The 20164-nt window shown below is 55.8% G+C and overlaps 7 protein-coding genes across 7 annotated transcripts; 3 read left to right on the top strand and 4 right to left on the bottom strand.

The window, feature by feature from the left end:
- Positions 1–209: 209 nt before the first annotated feature.
- Positions 210–2219, top strand: N7482_002833 (ribosome biogenesis GTPase LSG1; the record flags this gene model as incomplete). The annotated part of the gene is made up of 1 exon (XM_056684958.1): positions 210–2219. The coding sequence occupies one exon, from the start codon at positions 210–212 to the stop codon at positions 2217–2219; it is 2010 nt and encodes a 669-aa protein (XP_056548564.1).
- A 414-nt stretch (positions 2220–2633) lies between these two features.
- Positions 2634–4179, bottom strand: N7482_002832 (uncharacterized protein; the record flags this gene model as incomplete). The annotated part of the gene is made up of 4 exons (XM_056684957.1): positions 2634–3440; positions 3517–3729; positions 3792–4037; positions 4105–4179. The coding sequence occupies 4 exons, from the start codon at positions 4177–4179 to the stop codon at positions 2634–2636; spliced, it is 1341 nt and encodes a 446-aa protein (XP_056548563.1).
- An 846-nt stretch (positions 4180–5025) lies between these two features.
- On the bottom strand, positions 5026–5486 carry N7482_002831 (Spo12 family protein; the record flags this gene model as incomplete). Its single annotated transcript, XM_056684956.1, has 3 exons — positions 5026–5116; positions 5181–5270; positions 5326–5486. 3 exons carry the CDS (start codon positions 5484–5486, stop codon positions 5026–5028), a joined length of 342 nt encoding a protein of 113 aa, XP_056548562.1.
- A 612-nt stretch (positions 5487–6098) lies between these two features.
- Positions 6099–8693, bottom strand: N7482_002830 (Sad1/UNC domain protein; the record flags this gene model as incomplete). The annotated part of the gene is made up of 1 exon (XM_056684955.1): positions 6099–8693. One exon carries the CDS (start codon positions 8691–8693, stop codon positions 6099–6101), a length of 2595 nt encoding a protein of 864 aa, XP_056548561.1.
- A 1528-nt stretch (positions 8694–10221) lies between these two features.
- N7482_002829 (putative serine/threonine protein kinase) lies at positions 10222–12174 on the bottom strand (the record flags this gene model as incomplete). The annotated part of the gene is made up of 1 exon (XM_056684954.1): positions 10222–12174. The coding sequence occupies one exon, from the start codon at positions 12172–12174 to the stop codon at positions 10222–10224; it is 1953 nt and encodes a 650-aa protein (XP_056548560.1).
- Positions 12175–13654: 1480 nt separating this feature from the next.
- On the top strand, positions 13655–14157 carry N7482_002828 (uncharacterized protein; the record flags this gene model as incomplete). Its single annotated transcript, XM_056684953.1, has 2 exons — positions 13655–13854; positions 13953–14157. 2 exons carry the CDS (start codon positions 13655–13657, stop codon positions 14155–14157), a joined length of 405 nt encoding a protein of 134 aa, XP_056548559.1.
- Positions 14158–17549: 3392 nt separating this feature from the next.
- Positions 17550–18288, top strand: N7482_002827 (uncharacterized protein; the record flags this gene model as incomplete). Its single annotated transcript, XM_056684952.1, has 2 exons — positions 17550–17784; positions 18062–18288. 2 exons carry the CDS (start codon positions 17550–17552, stop codon positions 18286–18288), a joined length of 462 nt encoding a protein of 153 aa, XP_056548558.1.
- Between the last annotated feature and the right edge of the window lie 1876 nt (positions 18289–20164).

Below are 20164 nucleotides of genomic sequence, written 5' to 3'. Positions count from 1 at the left end.
TACGCCTACAGTCCACAAAACTGTGAAATTAAAATCACACATGCGAGGCCAAAACTGAAATCTTGAGATTTTCCCCCTCCAACCTCCGCTGAGTCAGCGTTATCTTATCCGTCTGAATAATCCAAAAGAATTCCCTTTTTCAGGCGGGGTTAAGGATCTCTTCCCTACCAACATTAAGACACTACAGCAGCACCAGCACAGTCGTCATTATGGTGTTGGCCAAATCCAAGAACTCCGTGGGGCTGGGCAACAGCCTCATGAACGACCGCTTCGGCAAGGGCAAAGCCTCAAGCCAGAAGAAGGCGTCGCACAATGCCATTGCGCGCAAGAATATGATGGGTGAAACCTACATCACCAACGAAGCTCAGGAGGCGTCCTGGGTGAAGATGCGTTCCATTACCGAGCAGGCCGCACTCGATGAGTTCCTCACCACTGCTGAGCTGGCAGGAACCGACTTTACCGCCGAAAAAATCAACAACGTTAAGATCATCCATTCCGACCAGAAGAACCCGTACCTCCTGTCTTCGACCGAGGAGTACTCGGCAGTTAAGAAACATCAGAAGAACAAGGATCGGCTGACGGTGCCACGACGCCCTAAATGGGACTCGACGACGACGCCGCAACAGCTGGAGGCTATGGAGCGTGCGAGCCTATTGGATTGGCGGCGAACACTGGCGGATCTGCAGGAGAACCACGATCTGTTGATGACTCCATTCGAGCGCAACCTGGAGGTCTGGCGCCAGCTGTGGCGTGTTATTGAACGATCCGATCTCGTGGTGCAGATTGTCGACGCCCGTAACCCGCTCCAGTTCCGCTCCGAGGATCTGGAGAAGTACGTGAAGGAGATTGATCCGCGCAAGAAGAATCTGCTGCTGGTCAACAAGGCCGACATGTTGACTCTCAAGCAGCGAGAGGCCTGGGCGGACTATTTTGAGAAGAACAATATCAACTTCCGTTTCTTCTCGGCCCATCTGGCCAAGGAGAAGATTGAGGCTGAAATGCTCAAGGAGTCCCAGCCGGAGGATGATTTGGCTGAGTCTACTAAAAAGATGAACGTGCACGATGATGAGGAGAATGAGTCGTCTAGCGAGGAAGAGGAGAAGCAGGATGTCATTGCCAAGTCCGTCGATCCCGATCAATCGCTTGGCCCGCATATTCTCGACGTGGATGAGCTGGAAGAACTCTTCCTGGCCAACTCTCCAGAGACACTCCCACAGAGCGGGGACTCCGAGGCTCATTCCAAGCCGAAAACGACTATCGGTCTGGTCGGTTACCCCAATGTGGGTAAGTCCAGTACCATTAACGCTCTCCTCGGAGCCAAGAAGGTGTCTGTGTCTGCCACTCCTGGTAAGACCAAACACTTCCAGACGCTGTACCTCTCCCCGGAGATCATGCTTTGCGATTGTCCCGGTCTGGTCTTCCCCAACTTCGCCACCACCAAGGCCGAGCTGGTCGTGAATGGTGTGCTGCCCATCGACCAGCAGCGTGAGTTCACCGGTCCTTCCGCCCTGGTCGCGAAGCGTATCCCCAAGCATTTCCTCGAGAACGTATACGGTGTGAAGATCCGCATCCGTCCTCTAGAGGAGGGCGGCACTGGTATTCCCACTGCCAGCGAGGTCCTGCGTGCCTATGCGCGCGCCCGCGGTTTCTCGACCCAGGGACTGGGCCAGCCTGATGAGTCCCGCGCTGCCCGATACCTTCTCAAGGACTACGTGAACGGCAAGCTTCTCTTCTGTCACCCACCCCCGGTGCCCGAGAGCGAAGAGCCTATCGACCCCCACGCGTTCAACCAGGAGCTCTACGATGTCGCCCATCTTCCCGCTAGGCGTCAGGCCGTGCTCGCAAAGACCATTGTGGATTTGGACGCCAACGCTGACGCCGACGCCGACGCCGAGCCTGAAATTACTCCGTTTGTCTCCAAGGACAGCGGCGAGCAACCAGGCATGCGTTCTCGCAACCTCGACAGCGGTTTCTTTGGCACTGCCACCGGCCCCTCCGCCGGTCGTCTCAGCATGCCCTTCAATCACAAGTACACCGACCAGGGCCAGCAGATGCGCCAGAACCTTACTGGCCGCAAGGAGCGGATGATGATTGCCCTGGAGCGCGGTGTCGATGTCTCCGAGGTGCGGGGCGCCGGCTCCAAGAAGCATTTCAAGGGCAACAAGCGTCGGGCGAAGGCCGTGCGCAACAATGGTGAAGAGGTCGAGGACTTCTACTAAAAGTTTTCCTGTTTTTTTTTGGTTGTTTTTTTTTTGTTGTTTTTTTACCTCGGCCGATGCGTCGAGATGGATGTTTCATGCCTCGGATTGATTCCCTTTGAGATGTTTTCCTATGTAATCCATGTTTTTACTCTTGTCGATATGTACCAGGCACTGCTTTGGATATCGGGGGCTGGGCTGGAGGTGATACGGAATGTGCATGCCATGGTGGGTTGAGTATCTTCGATAGACATTTGCAGGCGTTTAGGGAGTGTTTTGCATAAGCTATAAGTTGCATCCCACTTATACCACGTTCCACCGCTTCATCCCAACAGACACGCAAGTATGGTATTCCGCATAATGTGGGTAATTTTCATTCTGTTCCCGCATCCAGCAGTGACACTATACACTCGGTAGTTATTATTCTTTCTCTTTCTACAGGTGGCTCTTCGCCTTGAACCCAGACGCAATCAGCAGACGATCCGACTCCTGCTGCTGCCACTTCAGCTTCGCAACCACAGCCTCCTTGCGGGAATTGTTCTCTCTCCGGCCCAGCTGCTGCAGGTGAACCTCATCCGGGCCGTCAGCAATACGCAGCGTGCGGATACCAGCCCACATGTATGCAAGCGGGGTATCCTGGCAGACACCGGCGGCACCATAGGCCTGGACTGCGCGATCGATGATCGCCAGCGCAGTCTGGGGCACGAGCACCTTCGCCTGAGCGATCTCCTTCAGGGCAGACTTGGCATCGCCCTGATCAATCTTAATGGCGGCGTTCAGCACAATGAGACGCGCGGCATCGACCTCAATGCGTGACTTGGCAATCCACTCGAGGATGACACCGTGCGCGGACAGCGGCTTGCCGAAGGTCTGCTTGCGCTCATCGTTGACGCGAGCGATCATCCACTCGAGAGCTCTCTCGGCGGCGCCGATCGTGCGCATCGCGTGGTGGATGCGGCCGGGGCCCAGACGGCCCTGAATGATCTCGAAACCGCGGCCCTCGCCGAGGACCATGTTGGCTACGGGCACGCGCACATCCTTGAAGGTGATGTGGCCATGGCCGTGGGGGGCGTCATCGTAACCGTAGACCTGCAGCATGCGGTGAACGGTTATGCCGGGGGCGTCGGCGGGCACCAGAACGACGGACTGCTGGCGGTAGGTATCGCGGTTGTTGGGGTCCGACTTGCCCATCACCAAGTAGATCTTGCAGCGGGGGTCGCCGGCACCGGAGGACCACCATTTCTGGGAGGGGGCGGAGTTAGGAATGAAAGTGGAGGAAGTGTAGATGGGACGAGATGTTCGGGGAAAGTAAGCTTACCGAGCCATTCAGGACGTATTCATTGCCCTCGCGGCGGATCTCCATCTCGATGTTGGTGGCATCACTGGACGCAATATCGGGCTCGGTCATCAGGAAGGCCGAGCGAATGTTGCCCTCCAGCAAGGGAGCCAGCCACTGCTGCTTCTGAGCGTCGTTACCATACTTGGCCAGCACCTCCATGTTGCCCGTATCGGGGGCAGCGTTATTCGTCGCCTGTCAAGAAATCACATTAGCCATCCCCACCTCATCTCCTTCGAGACGCGACGGAAACCTACTTCCGAAGCAACCTTGCTCTTGCCCAGCAACTCGGCCATCAGTCCGTACTCGACGTTGCTGTAGCCAGCCCCTTGGCTGAAGTGCTTCTTGGGCAGGAACATGTTCCACAGGCCGAGCTTCTTCGCCTTGGCCTTCAGCTCCTCCATGACGGCGGGGGTGGTCTGCCATCGCTTCTCGCCCTCGCCCAGCTGGGCGGAGAAGACGGCGTCGGCGGGGATGCAGTCTTTCTCGACGAACTCTTCGACCTAATTCCACCTCGCCATATTAGCCACGGCTTAGATCGCTGCAGGAGCGCGGGGCCGAGGGGCATACCAAGTCAAGGGCCTTCTTGGCCCGATCGCTGACGAAGGGCTGAGCGATCGGGGGGATGCGGGTGGAAGCAGACATGATGGGCAGGGATGGTGGGGGATGGGGGAGAGTGAAGGAGGGCAGCTGCGAAGCGGAATATAAGTCAGGCCATGGAGAAAATGCGGAGAAGCCTGGTGTGGAGAAGCCGAGCGTCTTGGATTGTGCCTCGGCCCAGCGCTTAAGCTTACTCGGCTCACGACTAACTGCGGAGTGTACGAGTGTACGTACGATGCCGCAGAGAAACTGGCGACCGAGAAGGGTCGCAATCATTTACCCCCAGGGCATTTGACAGCGCGGAGGATTAGTCCGTCTCTTGGGTTGTGTTGCGTTGGCCTCTCGAACTGTTGGGAAGGGCCCGCAACTCTGCCGGCTGGACGAGGCGTTGAGGCTGACAGCCTCGGCCAGATCCCCGATGGATGATACCACCCCTCTTACGAGTTCTACTGAGCAACCCTCGGTATCAACCATTCCAATTGCTCCTATCCGAGTCCCATTGTACTATTTTGAAGGACCAATTCCCCCCCCCCAAGAAGCCACCAGAGAGAGAAAAAAAGAGCCCCGAACCCCCCGGAAAACAGAACCAGTCACACACGAAAAGGAAAGACAAAGAAGGCATTGCGGGTCATCACAAAAGAAGAAAGAAGACAAGTGAAGGGAGCAGCGGGGTCCCAGGCAGAGCGTACTCAATCAGACCAATCGACAGTGATCAATCACTCCGTATATAGATGGACGCCCCGGCTCAGCAGAGCGGCCAGCGCCCACGGCCAGTAGTGAAGATGTCAAGATGTCAGGATGTCAAGATCCGAGGTGCGCTCGAGGGCCCGCCAGAGACACAACCTGCCCCAAGACGAAACGAAGGACAAAGAATAGGGCATCTCCTGGCGTTTATTCAGTCGCCTGGTTGTGCCCAGCAGAGGATGATTGCTCGTAGCTCTTCTTGCCGAGCTTTGCGAACAACGACTGAGGCTTGCCGGCACTGCAACACCCGAACCCATTAGCACTGATCTGGTCGCCGGTCGCAAAAGGGCAATAACACATACTTCTTAAACCGCTTGCCCTTGATGTCACTCAGCTTCTTTGTGCACGGGCTCATGATATCGTCCGACGGAGAGACGTAAGCAGTGGGTTGCCTGGTCGAGCTCGTTAGCGGGTGGCTCTCTCTTCCGCCTCGGTGTGCACACTTACTTCTCGCCGCTGTCCAGCTTCCCCTGCATCATCTGGCGGTGATGCTCCATCGATGAGAGATCCGCCTTCAGGTCCGACGGATCGCCCGAGGCGGCGTTGGCGAGGTGCGTGTTGGTCGGGCGGTCCGCGAGGGGCTGCACTTGTGTTGTGGATGCGTCCATTGTGAATGTGTGTGGGGTGGGGATGAGGAAACGGCACGACTGGTTTCTCGGGGTAAGTTCACGGTGCAGAGCAGGCAATGCAGAGGCAGAAGAAACAGCTCAGAAGAGGTCAGGTGTGGATCGGATAAGAGAAAAACGTGTTGTTGGTGCCGATGGGCGAAGAAAAATGCGGCTTGATTGTTGGCACGGCAACCCAGTCACGACGGATCTTGCACCGACCCGCAATAGGCCTGGATGACGCACGGGTTAGGCATTCCACGCAAGATTTCCTGTACGGGTTGAGTCAGGGCTTATTTATTTTGTCTTGGATGGTGTGGTGTATTCGGCCGAGCATGCGTGTATCTACAGTACACAGTACAGGTTTGAGGTACGCCGCAAAGCAGGCAGGAAGGAACAAAACAAACCCCGTGGGAATCATATCGTAGACCAGTCGTCCAAACGTACACTCGCCAGATCATGAAAGTACAATGCCCGGAACGCCATACAGTAGATCAGAAAAGAGACCGAAACAAGAAAAGGACGAAACGTGATGCAATGGGGTGCGATGACGGGATGGGACCCATTGGGAGCTGCCAATGCAGGTTGCTCTGCTGATCCCCAGTGCGAGCTGCCTTATGACGTTTGAGGCGGAAATTCAGGGGGAGTCGAGGCCGCCGGTGGAAGGATAGTGTCCGCCCTCTCACCATCCAGATCCAGATCCGGGAAATGCGCATGCAGCACCGGTGGCGTACTACGCGAGCGGAACTGGGGCGTCCCCAGCGTAGGCACCGACATCGAGTCTGGCGACGGGGGTGGCAGAGGCTTCTCCTCGTCCTCGGGTTCCCGTGACACATCGGATGTCGGCGTCGGCGGGATATACGCGACTGCCGGACTGTTGGGGCTACCTTGCGACGAGGAGCTATCTGACAGGTTTCGTCGATGGGCCGCGTTCTCGTGGTACGACGACGTCGGCCGCGTGGATACGGGGCTGGTTGAGGGAGATACGAAGGGAGGGGACGACGACCGGAGGCTGTAGGACCGCGCAACCATTCGCTGGACCCGGGGGAATTCCATGTAGTTACTGACAGATCCCCGTGAGAAAAGGACCACGGCCAAGCAGCAGAGAACCATGATGCTTTGGATCACGGTGACCCGTTTCTGGAAGACCATCTCGTCGGCGAGGACGCCGAGTTGTGCACTGAGAGAATGCACTTCCTGGTGGTACCGCATGCGCTGGTGCTCGAACTCGAAGGCGACCGATTTCCAGACGTGGTCGTACTGCTCGCGGAACTCTCTCAGTTCGTTGAGAACGGTGACGTTCAGGTTCTCGAGGAAGGTGGATGTCTTCGCGAGCTGGCGCTTCTCAACCTTGTTGAACGCATCACGTAGGATGCGAGACTGCTCTTCGATGTACAGCAGAGATAGTGTGGAGTTTGACTCCAGCATTTGTAACCGCTTATGGACGGATTTGAAGAAGGACTCTTGGGTGGTCGGGTTGGAAGAGGGGGGCTGGGTGGAGGTAGGTCGATTAGACTCCGGTGGAGGACTGTTCTGCTCTTCTTTGGCGTTGGCTATGGATTTTCCGGTGCTCTCAACCGTCGAATTCGGCTGAGAAGCGTCGGCGGCGACTGAAGCATCAGGCGTTGTTACTACAACTTTCGCCGAATTCCCTGGCTTTCGAGTATCCTCGGGAGCTTGAGGCGGGGCGGCGAATCCAGACTGGGTAGCAGGCACTCCATCACCTGTCGTGGCCGTAAGGTTGATGTTCGACGGTATCTTGGTAGCCATGGCAGTCTTGTCGGCAGCATTCCTAGCAGAAGGCCGTTCATGAATGCTGCAAGTGTTGAATGAATACAGCGCCCGTCCTAAAAGAAGCGATGGCCCTTCAGCGAGAGGGTTCGGACACACTCCATGAAGATGAACTTTATCCTCGCTCCTGATCACAGACTCCTGCGCTGGAGGTTCTATCGGCTGGGTTTCGGCTTTGCCAGGAACCTCAACGGTCTCGATAGTCTCGACAACCTCGGGCTCCGCACGGTTAACGCTCTCATCATGCTTGTACTCCTCCAGCATGGTAGTTCCGTGGACACGGATGAGACTAATGGGACAGTAGAACTCATGGCCATAATGTGTCAAGAACTCGATCCTCAGGTAGCGCGCCCAGATCAGCGAGTTCTCAACTGCAAAGGCTTGCACCTCGCGCGTGTTTCTAGCTTCAAAGACTCCCAGTTCCTTCCACTGGTCCGGCTTGGCGGGATAGCGATCAGAGACGCTCACGCGGAAAGTATGAAAAATCGAGCTAAAGAACTCGTAGTTGGCGAGGACGACCGTGTCGACGAGGATATCATCACACAGCTCCAGAATGAGGAACTTGTTCTGGGCGCGACACTCGTTCAACATGTAACTGTCCTTGTTCTCGAGGAGCACAGAGGACGAGCCTTTGCACTCGGGGTTCGTCTTGAGCACCGTCGCTGCGCAGTCAAATGATGCATAGTTGAACCGCTCTTTGCAGGTAGTCCCTGCATCCTTGCGCCGCGAAACATCAGGTTGTGGCACACTCTGCGGATGGACATCTCCACCGTGATTACCATCCGGCTGGCCGGCATACTGCGAAGGGATCGGTGTGCCCCAAGCTGCAGGGCTGGCCTCGGGCGTCTCAGCGCCGAACCCGCCGAATTCCAGTTCAATCTCTGTATCATCTCCGAGAGAGTCCAGCGCATTATGGATTCCTGGTTGCCGCCGGCCTTCCTTCCCAACTGCCGCAGCACGCCGGCTCCCTCCGACATTTTCGGCTGATTGTCCGACCTTGGCCAGGTTCTGCTTCTTCCAGTCCTCGAAGGATAGAAAGCTCGCACTGTCGAGCAACGAGTCTGCATCCGCTTCTTGATCCGTATCTTGCTCGGCAACTGCACCTGCAGTTCCTCCAGGCGCGGCAGTCGACGTTACTTTCGAGGAGCTATACCCAGCCGCATCACTCGGTTGCGTGCGGTGTGGTTGTCGTTCCGGGCCACGCCTCCAGCGAGTTTCCACGCATATCGGATACTGGAACAGCTCTGCCTCCATCTCCCGCATACTCTGAGCCGGGGGCGTCATCTCCGATATGGTCGCCCGGTCCGCAAACTGTGTAGAATTTTGACCAACTCCATTCCCAACTACAGGTCCAGAGAGCGCAATGGTCACCAAGACATACTGTACCCAGGTAAACCATGACCAACCGGCAGGCACCATCCTGTCACTTCGAGGGCGACAAGCGGTCACCTTGCCACGGGTCTTGCAATGAGTCCGGGCTTCCCAGCCACCGGTGAGGCCTGCGCCAACAGCGATAAGAAAGCACAGCCTTGGAGACAGTGTCTATCAATCCTTTCGCTCCAAATATCCCGTTCTCTTTATGATATGCGCATCGTCATTGAGAAACAGAGGGAGCAATCACGAGCTCACCCGATCGTTATCGCGTCGTCACAAAAGTCCAAACTGGAGGGATTGGGGAGCCGGGTCAAGTGGGACAGCAGTGGATACGGTCTTGCGATATCGGTTCCAGCGATATTGGGGCACTGGAGAGAATGGTGGCGCGTTTGTGCGGGCTCGAAGACTCAAGAAACAAGCGAAATGGCCGAGCTCTCGCGGTGGGGAGTGGACCAGTGGCATCTCAACCGTTTGACAGCTGGGGTCACCGCCCTCTTCACCGCCGCTTGGGCCTGGGGAACTTGCGCCTTTCTGCTTGTTCTATGGAGTACGCTGTTGGAAATCAAGAGAACATTCGGGGTATATGACTGATGGCTTGTTTCGTTCACGTTGATGCTATTGTCATTGCTTGATTATGGCAGCTTTTCATACTTCATGATTGCAAGGAAAAAGCTTCCGGACTGCATGAAGGCTCATGGTACTCCGAGAATCCCGACAGTGCCCGCAGCATAATGCCCACCGCTCATTCGAGATCCACTCTGCCCGTGCGTGCCCGCTACAGTCCCGCCTATGCGTCGGGACCGTTAAGCGCTGCGGACGTTACAGTGAGACAAATAATACATTAGAAATTAAGCAAATTCAGGGACTACGGTGATAGGATAGCAGATTTCTTTCTTCACGGATAGTTCAATTTCCTTTTGACTGTCCCACAAGCTAGTTACAGTACACATAATCAGGGTTCAGTACACTTGTCAAAAGAGGGAAACACGCGGCTGCGTGTTCAGGTCCACACTCCACCGCATCGCAGATTGCCATCCGATGCCAACCCCACACATCCACATGCTTTTAGCTCCCCGAGTCGTTTTCAGTCCATATGCAAACGTGTTAAAAAAAGAGCGATGATAAAGGGGTAAGAACAGAGAAGAGAAAAAGAAAAACACCTCCCCCAGAACGATTCCCCTCCGCCTTCTAGTCTTTTTGGTGCTCGATGCTTGTCGCCGGTGCTCTGCTGCCCACAGCCCCATATAGTACAAAGTGGAAGAAGTGAAGAAGAAGCGAAAAGAAGGGCTGCGGGCAGGCAAGTGACACGGCCCATTGAGAGGCGTTGTCAATGTTGAGAGCGGGCGACTAGGCACCAGCAAACATTCCAAACCGAAAACAAGAAAGACAAAGGACATGAGAAAGACGAATAAACAGGATTAGTTTATCGTTGGTAATTTTTTCAACTTTTTTCCCAACTCAATTTCGAATAGCGCAAAAGGACGTCGCAACGACTGCGAGGAAGAAAAACACCGCGGGGGTGTGTGAATGGAGTCGGAATGGTTCAAGGCAATGGTAGATAGTGGTGCTGGTGCTACAGGTGAAGGTCGTGCCATCCGCCCACGAGATCAAGGTCTTCGTCGACGCTTCCGTCATAAGGCGAAAACTTCATGGGCGAATGCTTGGGAAGTTCCACGCCCTCGCGGCGCCAGTCCCTCTCGAGGAACAACCGGCGCCGGCGCTCAGACTGAGGCGACTCACGCTTAGTCCGGGATCCACGATCAAATCCGGAAGACCCGAGGCCCCAATCACGGCGCGAGTTGTTGACGACTCTCAGGGGACCAAAGAGCTCACGGGTCTTATAGTTGCGGCGCTTGTCGCCCAGTTCGGCCCATTTGTCGACGTTGGAGGGTCTCTTGGGTGGCGATGACGGCTGGTGGAAGGGGCGAGGCGTGCTGCTTGAAGTTCCAGGGTCGCTGTCGAGATCCAGGGACTTGGCACGGATGGCACGGGGTGCGGTCGGCTGAGCATCCAGGGTAGGAGTTTCATCGATAGGGGTAGCGGAGTCCGGCTCGCGCAATCCCGCCAGAGAATCCGGCAGGCGGGTATCCTGGCTTTCCATGCTCCAGCTACGAGAGTTCTGCTCACGGCGCAGCTGAAGCGCGGATTCTTCATTCTCCGATTCCTCCTCGTCCCAAAGATCACTCCAGCTCTTGGAAATCTGATCATTCGCATGCTTGCCAAACACCATCGAGAGCGATGGCAGGGGTTTGATAGCATGGCTGGGAAGGGATCCGGTAATGGGGACTGGATCGGATCGAGGGAGGAAGGGAGATTCGCGCTTTCCACCAAGGTGATGCGAGCGGAAGGACTCGCCCATGGCGGAATCCAGGACCGAGGCCATCGATGGGGTGTCTGGGTGAACAGAGAACCACGACGTACCAGCCACCTCCGAAGGAGGGAACAGGTCTTCGGTATAGCTCTCGTTGTCCGGGATAACAGACAGCTGGCGGATGGCCTGAGGTGGGCTGGACTGCAAAGCCTTGGCCCAAGGGAACGAATCGCCTTGGTTGACGTGTGGGCTCTGGATGGAGGGCGTGCGGAGGGGCTCGCGGTTGGCACTGGCAGCAACCACCTCACGGTCCTCGGTACAGAACTCATCCAGAGACTCGTCATCAGTGGTGAAGGAAACCGCACGCATAATGGACTGGCGGACCTCGGCCAAAGAACGCTTGGTCGGGTCAATGGCAAGGGCATGAGTCAGGATCTCAAAAGTGTCCTGAGACATATTGGGGAAGATGTCAAATAGTGACTGGCGGTCACGCACGTAGTCCGCAAAAAGAACGTCGGACTCGGTAGGTGTCACAAAGGGGTTGCGAGCAAACAGAATGTTCAACAGACAGATACCCACAGACCAAATGTCTGCCTGAGCGGGTGAGTAGCCTGTGGCAGTCGGTTCGTACTGCTCCGGGGCCATGTAGCGATCGCTGCCAACGCAGGCCTCGTAGCACCGAGACTCTCGGGTAGCAAGACCAAAATCACCAAGCTTCATGTCGCCATGACAAGTCAAGAAGATGTTCTCAGGCTTGATGTCACGATGATAGATGCCATTGGCATGCATGTATTCGACAGCATGGATCAGCTGGAGCATGAAATCCCGCACATGCTCGGTCTCCAATGGACCGCGGTTCAAACGAATGGCCTCATATAGATCACCATTGGCACAATATTCCAAGACGAGGTAGGTGTGGTGCTCGGTCTCGAAATTGTGTATCAAATTGACCAAATTGGCGTGAAAACCGAACTGCTTGTGGCACTCCAATTCCTCAAACCGGTCATCAACAGCGAGTGGGGCAGGCAAGTCGGTGGACGCCGTCTTGGTCAGGCACTTGATGGCAACTTCCTGGCCGGTCGTGGTGTCCATTGCGAGAAAGACCATTCCGAACGAACCGTGATTGAGCGGGGCCACAGTACGGAATCGACCATCCAGAAGGCGGCCCTTGACGAAGTTATCCTTGAGGCACTCCATGGAGGTGAATGTGGACATGTTGATGAGTTGAGGTGCCGGTCCCGGGAGATAAGAGCGGGGAACGGAAAAGGTGGAATGGTGATGCAAAGAAATGCAACGAGGAAGAGGAGAATGAGGGAGGTAAGAGGTCGAACAATGAAGCCAGGGAACAATCTATGGACCGCTTCAGAACACTTTGCACGCGAAAAGACGTGTCAACACAGCAACCAGGCTAATGAGGGGGGTGGTGATTAATAGTCAAGAAAAGAAGAAATTAGGCCTGTAATCCCAACGACAAGGGACCACCGAAGCGGAGTGGTAGGGAATCAGATAGGAGTTTGGCGATGTTCCCGGTCAGCTCCAGGTGTCATAAAAATATATCGGCAGAAGAACAAAGTTGATAGACAAGGAAAAGAGATGAGAGGCGCGGGCGCAAGAGGGCGCGGCTGAATGGCACCCAAAGAATGGGGTGTATGGACGCTTAGGAAAATGTGTAAAGACCGTTATGTGCTCATTTGTATGTCGTTTTTGTTTCGGTTGTGAAAGAGGCGTGCAGCCTGGGGAAGAACAAGAGAAGAAAGCTAGGTCGAAGGAATGGACCAAGTGGTTGAGAGTCGGCCTGATGAAGGGCGAACGGGAGGAATCGACGAGAGAGTTGCGCTGCGTGAGATCGTAACAAGGATGTTGAAAAGTATAGCAAAGAAGAAGAAAAAAAAGAGCCAGTGAACACCGGGTTCAAGGACGAGATCGGTCGTGACTCGGAATGGAAATGTCGAGATTATTGAGTCATGGACAAACCGATTGGTAGACGAGCAAGGCCAAATGGGATTCAGGATCAAGCAGGGGAACCACTTGATTCTCAAGTCGAAGGGAGTTATATGGGGATCCTGGAGGAGCACCTTCCAAATCCAGGGGTCGGACAAGGCGGAGTACTCAAAGCCAGGTTCCCGCAGTAGCGGTAACTCTCCAGGTCGCTCAGCTAACAATGCACGCAGGCACGTATGGGACGATTCACGAGAGAAGGGAGATGTCTTCGTGAAGGGTTGGCGGGACGAAGACAACAAACGTGGGATCCAAGTAGCGAGATGTAGTCACGGGTGGATCCGATATGACCACTTGGAAGTATGAGTCAATGGAGACTCGGTGGGCTCTCCGACAGAGGGAAGACAAACGGAGAGAACCGGATCGAACGGAGGTCGGCGGGGATGGAGCGGGGAGAAGCACTCTCGATGGTAAATGGTCCGCAGCGATGCGTTGCAGTGATGCTCGCTATGGGGAAGAGTGCCGCCGTTCCGGGGAGAGAGAAGGAAGGTAGCGGGAGGATGAGGAAACGAGATGAGAGTAGTCGGCGACGGAAGAGTGATGGGAGGTGACGAAGAAGTGAAGGAGGGAGGAGGGAAGTGCGAAGGGGAGGAACGAAGGGAAAGATGTGGGACAGGGAAGGAGAGCAAGGAAGCGAGATGATCAGGAGAGGAGACGTTGAGATAGATGGCAGAACGGGGGGGGGGAGTCACTCGGCATGGACAAAGGCGAAGGAGCCACCGCAGTCACGGGTGGGGAGGGCCAGCCTGGGGTGACCGTACCAGTACTCGTCATGAACGGGTCTTCCTCGTGGACGATCTGCACCTGCGCCCAAAGCCGAGGACCGTGGCCTGGCAGCCTGGCACAGAGGCAGCAGAACGGAAACGGTGTCCCCCAGACCCGTCACGTACAGACCCGGTAAGTTTCATAGATTACCCATACACGCCACGCAATCCGAGGCAGCCATGTTCCCCCCCCTACGCTGCTCTTTCGACTGGCCTCATGAACCTTCCCAGACATTCCATGACCCTGGACGGCGTCACCGTCGAGACCCTGGGGGCCAGTCCACCAATCCCCACCAAGACTGCCAATACGGAGAATTCATCAGTACCTCGTCCATTGTCTTGTTTCATTATTATGATCAGTGACCCGCATACAGAACCATTGGAATCATTCCATAGTCTGAAGTTCAGGCGTCGTCAACCACCAACTCCCAATTGATCTACATGCAGAGACCCATCGCAGACGCTTCTGTGTTGACCCCCCCCTCCCGACCCCAAAGACCCAAACTCTCCTTAGGGGGTCGCAGGTGGACTGGGACCTGCAGTACTGGAGAGTTCCGAGTACCCAGGAGACCCGACCGGACTAGACCAAACAAGAACCCAGTCAGAAGGGAGCAGCTGCGCAGCAGGGGCAGCCGACCCACGACCAGCAGCGAGTCACGGCCGAGGGCGGATCAAGGTGGCGCCCTAAACCTAACCCGGCGGATTGCGCATCGGATCCTGGGGCAACCCCCAATCAGGCTGCGCAGCTTGGGCACTATTTCCAGCGTGCATGACGCCATGGTCGGTGGATGGCGTGATATCTCCTCATTGGCCCTTTTCCGGGTCGGGGGGCCACTCCTACTGCAGGCCCCGGAGTTTCTTTGCCTGCGACTTTTTATGGTTTATGGTTTATGCTTTGGGGTTACTGCTGGCCGCAGGTACCTTCTGCTGATGTACCGATAGCATCCTATGCAGCCTGCGGAAGCTTGTACCAGGACACTAGGTACTTGCAGCATGTACCCGCCGCCCTGCAGCCACTAGGGGGAGCCCATCGTGCAGAATTGCGGCCCCAGTCAGATCCCATCCTGGACTAGTTCCCCCATGTTACGTGCGGGCTGGTCTGGGTGTAGTGCATAGCACTGCACCCAACACCCGAGATAGCATCAGTTGCCAATCTTAGCACGACACCCCGGACCCTACGATACATATCGTACATGGTTTATCCAATATATTCAATATACTCACTAGAGCGACACGCCTAGCCTATCCTCCACAGACCAAATCCCCCCTGGTTACGCCATCACCAACAATCCGGGCCATTCTTTGGCGCGCGGGATGGTGAGACAGCAATCGTCGCACCCAGTAGCACTTGGCGGGGGTTGACTGAAATGGGCATAGCGATCGGTCTATCAGGGGGAAAGGCAATTACTATCGTCAATGATGATCCGATCCAATGGAGCAGCACCACACCTCCCTTCCCCGCCCAGCGAACCACGTCCTGGCAAGAGGAAAGAAGGGTGTGGAGCATGCTCGCAACTGTCATCTGCAGTCGCAGCAGCCCTCCCAACCTCCCCCGTGTCCCTTCGCCTGCTCTCGCGTCGTAGATGTCTCGCCCCTGGCGGACGAATGTTAGACACCCACGCAGCATGGGTGTCCGTCCCGAATCCAGCGGTGAAGGGCTTGCACATACACAAGCGCCGTTCTGGACGGGCCAGGGCTGACCGCCTCCTGCGAGGTGTGCTGCAAGGTTTGTCCTTGCATAAGCCGAGCCGATGGAGGTCTCGCAGTATTAACCTGAGTGGCAGGATGGGCATTGCGAATGACGTGGAAGTAGGAAGTTGGTGTGGGAGCGGCGCCACGCCCATCACGCGACGAGCTTCCTGGATTTACGTGCGCACCAGCGACTCAACTATAGACTATAGAATATAGACTACTCCGTATACGACCATGCTTTCGGCGAGTCAAATACCTGACTCCAACTCCCGACTCGGAAGACCGTACAGTAGTTTCGTTCTCGCCATGCGATGCCATTCGCACGGTCGAGATGATCGCTCATTTAGCCCGCCCATCCCCTACGCAACCCCCTCACCCACCTCGATATCTACAGTCTCTGTTTCCGTGCATTATGACGGCAGATCCTCCGTAGATTGCAGTGTGATATGGCGACTCGTGCCGGGCGCGGCGCAGCTTCTGAATGCGAAACACTACCCGCCCGCGACCGGAAATGGTCTCATGCGATCCTGCTGCGATGGCGTATCAGTGTATCAGTACTCCGTAGTGATGCTTCCATTCTACTTTGACTTCCAATGGTAGATAGGTCGATAGCCTATGGCGTCGCAGACGCCACGCCTCCGCTCCCCGATGATGATCATGACGATCGAGGTGCGATATGCAACGTGTCCCTCGACCCTATTCATCGCCTTTTGGACCCGACGTTCCCGGTAGATTGGGAACATCGGGCGGCATACGGCGGCATACGGAACTGGGGAGATTAGGAGAGGTTGCGAGATGGTGGATGGTGGATAGCGGATAGCGGATGGTGGATGGTGGATGCTGATATGGAGAGCCTGTTGGCATTCGATCGCCCTGATACCGGGGGACCCGTCCGATACTGAGCGCTTTCTTATCGGGCATTCCAGAGGCTATCCTGCCTCGCCGGAGGTACCTTCTATCGTGACAGGCGGTATCTCTACGGAGGAGGTACCTCTCCATCACCCCGTGGGTTTGACTACTCCCATTCCCAGCGCAGGAATTCTCGTGATAAGCCACGGGTGATCTCGTAGGGCCCGAGATCGGCACGCGATAACGAGGTCCTGTCACTCGTGAAGCGGAACCATCAAACTCTCAAGTCGTGTTTAACCGTGGACGAGTGGTTATCACCCAATTTTCAGGCCTATCGGCTACCCCGCACGATCGACGTACCAGAGTTGATGTCCAGCTGGAGTCGCAGTTCTGTGGTTCTCTGCAAAAGAAGAGGGCAGGGCGAAGACGGTCGGAATGTGCCAGAGCCATGGGTGGCCGCCGATAAAGGAAGTCTGTTGTGACCCCCCCGTTTGGTGCACATCCAATGCGAATAGCCTAAGCCCCCCGAAGCCTATGACCAATGCATACAGGACTCCCTCTGTACGGAGACACGCGGGACTACAGTGGATTAGATTAGCTAGTCTCTTTGTTTGATAAGATGTGGGAGAACCATCACTATCTGCCGGAGGTATGAGATCATCAGCTTATCTGGGCCCACTCCTACAGAGTAAGATGACGGCCGTGCTATCCAGGGTCCTTTTCTCCCAACCGCTCGAGCCAAGCTAGTTCCCTTCCTCTAGTGGATGTGTCAGAACCGTCACTTCCATTTTAGGGTTTCGTGTTTTGGGGTTGTCGAAGGAGACGAGGAAATGCATCTCCGCTCGCGTTCCCTCCCCAGCCATGATCATAACGGGGGTCTGACACGGGGCCCGCGTTCCCCGGATTTTGGTCCGACCGGTCCAACACGCCCGAACCACCATAATAACAATGCACTGCAATCATGAAGGTAGAATTGGCTTTCTGGCTCGCCCGCCTGTTGGCTTTTCTTTGCTTTTCCCTTTTTCCCGGCTGTCCCGCGACCCCATTGGCCGGTGGTCCCCCAATGGCCATCGTCCACGGGAGCCATGACCTCCCCCCTCGCCTTTCTCCCGGGCCAGCGTGGTGCTATCTGTACGATTTCTTCTCACCACAGCTCAGGGCTGAAGGCTGAAATCCTTCTGACCCTTTTTGGGGGCGCTGCCAAGGTCTGGCGCCGCGTGCCCGGCCCTGGGTTTCGATGGTCTTCGGGCCATCTACTGTATAGATCGGCAGATACACAGGATAGGAATGTTCCGGCAGATGGCGGAGGGAACGGGCTGGGCACATCAGCGGGTCATCGGTGCGAGGTGTCCAGAACCAGAACCTGGCTGGGAATATGTGCTGCGAATCGGGGTGCGATGGGACGCAGCACGCAGCACGCAGCACGCAGCACGCCGGATACGTCTAGGGGGACCTGCACAGTGTGTACAGGCTGGATGTACTCCGTACTGTAGGACGCGGTATGCCATGAGCCCAGCCTCCTGTAGGTGGATTTTGTTCCGTGTGCGTCGTCCGCCCTGCAGGCAATCGAAGGGAGATCGTTGCCTCAGGTGGCGGTCCTAGACTGGGTCATCTTAGCGTTCCAGTGCGTTCATGCATGGCTAGCTTCCTCGTTAGTTGCCGGTTGTTTACTTTATTGTTTTACTCTCGATATGCTCGACTAGGCTCGATCCGACCTCTCAGCGGCAGTATACGATGTTCGCCCCATCATATAAATCCAGTCCCTCTCTATGAGATACATTGGGACTACCACCGTCTAGGTAACGACATCACGGACACTGTCTCCCTCCCACCACCTCCCATCTCCATCTCCACAGCCCCCGCCTCGCCAGCTGCTGCTCCCGGGCGCCATCGCGATCATGACCTCAGCCCGGCTCCAAAATCCGGATCTGACGCGGTCGAGTTCGATGCGTCGGATGCGCAGGAGCATGCCGCGGTGGATGTGGCTGCAGACGCCCCCAACTCCGCAGACCTGACAGACAGTTGATAGGTCATGGCGGGCATGAAAGGAAGAAGCGCAGGCTCGGTGGTCTCGGGCGATGGATATTAAGGCTTGACCTCCGGTACTCTTCATTGCGGTCCTCGATACGGGACTGCCGCCACAAAGATGCCGTGCGGTCTGTCTCCTGGGCGTATAGTGCAGCCGAATATAGACCAGGCCGGCCAAGCCCGCTGACTGGGACAAAAGAAGTACATGTAGCCCCATAGCCGCGCTGGTTGTTTCCCCATACAGCACACGCCGACGACAACCGGCACGCAATCCAATTTCTTCATTGGAAGGGTATGACGAAAATAGAAGTTCTCCTCACGTACGTCAAGTCGGCGCTTAACAAGCGAACAAGCTCCGGGAGTTCGCCACGCCACAGAATCACAGTCGCACACCAAACCCCTCCCACGAGACGGCCGTCAGACAGGTCGAGCCTGCAACGGTTGCCAAGTCAACACAGACCGTTGGCATGACCCCTCACCCGTGCGAGGGATCCCCCGTACATACTGTATGTAGTATGTGGTACATCGCGTGTAACCATGGGCGCGGCAAGTCTCCCACCCGAACAATCCCTCAACCTCAAACCCGGACACGGTGATGGTGATGGTGATGGTCTATCGTACACATCACCTAGACACCCCCCGCGGCGTGTGGGACCTTCCGAAACACCTTCTAGCCTCTGCCGGGGCGACCGCGGAATTCGCCACTGGGCAGTGGCATACCGACCACATTCGACATTCCACCCTGCCCCATCAACGTCATTCTGTGCCTGTAATCCAGGACCCCGATCCGCCATTGAATGGAGTCGGTACTGTACTGCCTACCCAGAACGGATGGTCTGTTTCAATTCCGTGGATCACCATGACCGTCGTGGATCTTATGTGGACGATGTTGAGTCTGTGAGAGGAGCCGCCGAGGACACGGGTGGGGTCGCTCGGAGAGCTCTGGACTGCTTCTATTTACGGTTTTCTTGCCGATCGGCCACTGGCGCCGGTATTGGTCCAGACTCGGTGATCGGAGCTACGCTGAGCAGTTTTTGCTCTCGCGATGGGTCGGGACACCGTGTGAATGGCGCAATGTGATGTCGTGATGTGGGGGGGGGTTGTTGGTGTGGTTGGCAATCGGCCGCCGGACGGCCAATTGATCGGAGTCGAGGAGGTGCCGGGGACCTCCGTCGATGAACAAAGTGGGATCGAATGAGACGTGATTGACGACCCGTAGCGGGTTGACGTATGAATTTGGGCGTGTTCGTCAATTGGAGATTGGAGATTGGAGATTAGTCCGGCCCCGAGCCGAGAGACCGGGTCCAAGACAATCTGGCCGCTGCCTACTAGAAGTTATTTCATTGTCGAGCCGAGGGCAATAGGATGAGCATCACCTGCTGACTGAATATTGCTGGCAGTAGGGTTGTCTAAGTAGCTTTCTACCTAGTGCCGTGTAGATGGTGGTGTTGTCCGGGCTTGGATCGTTGTATAAGATAGATACAGTTATATACATCCGTTCATCATCCATAATGCCCAGGAGAAAGCGGATTGCATGGGGCAATTTAAATCTTCCAACCAGATCAATCCTAACACCTGCCCAGGTGGAAGGAAAGCGCTCGCAATTCATTCACTGGGGGTGTGAAACGAAAATCGATCTCGTCTGCGATTCGGACTGGGGACGGAGAAGGTATCTGTCTTTGGCCGTTCCGCTGCGTGGTTAGTTGCTGGGTATTTCCGAGACGGTCGAGACGAACGAGATCCTATTGATCAAAAATAATGATAGAACTCGCATTCTTCTAAGGTATATATATCATTGGCTATTGACGTAAAATGAACCATGAACATAAAACAGGTACATGGGCAAAAAAAAACAAAGGGTATTGCAGAAAAGC

The sequence above is a fragment of the Penicillium canariense genome (assembly GCF_028826845.1).
Source record: "Penicillium canariense strain IBT 26290 chromosome Unknown utg000001l_segment0_segment0, whole genome shotgun sequence".
Lineage (NCBI taxonomy): Eukaryota > Fungi > Ascomycota > Eurotiomycetes > Eurotiales > Aspergillaceae > Penicillium > Penicillium canariense.
Note: the sequence above shows the minus strand (reverse complement) of the source record. Positions and strands in the feature narration are given on the sequence as shown.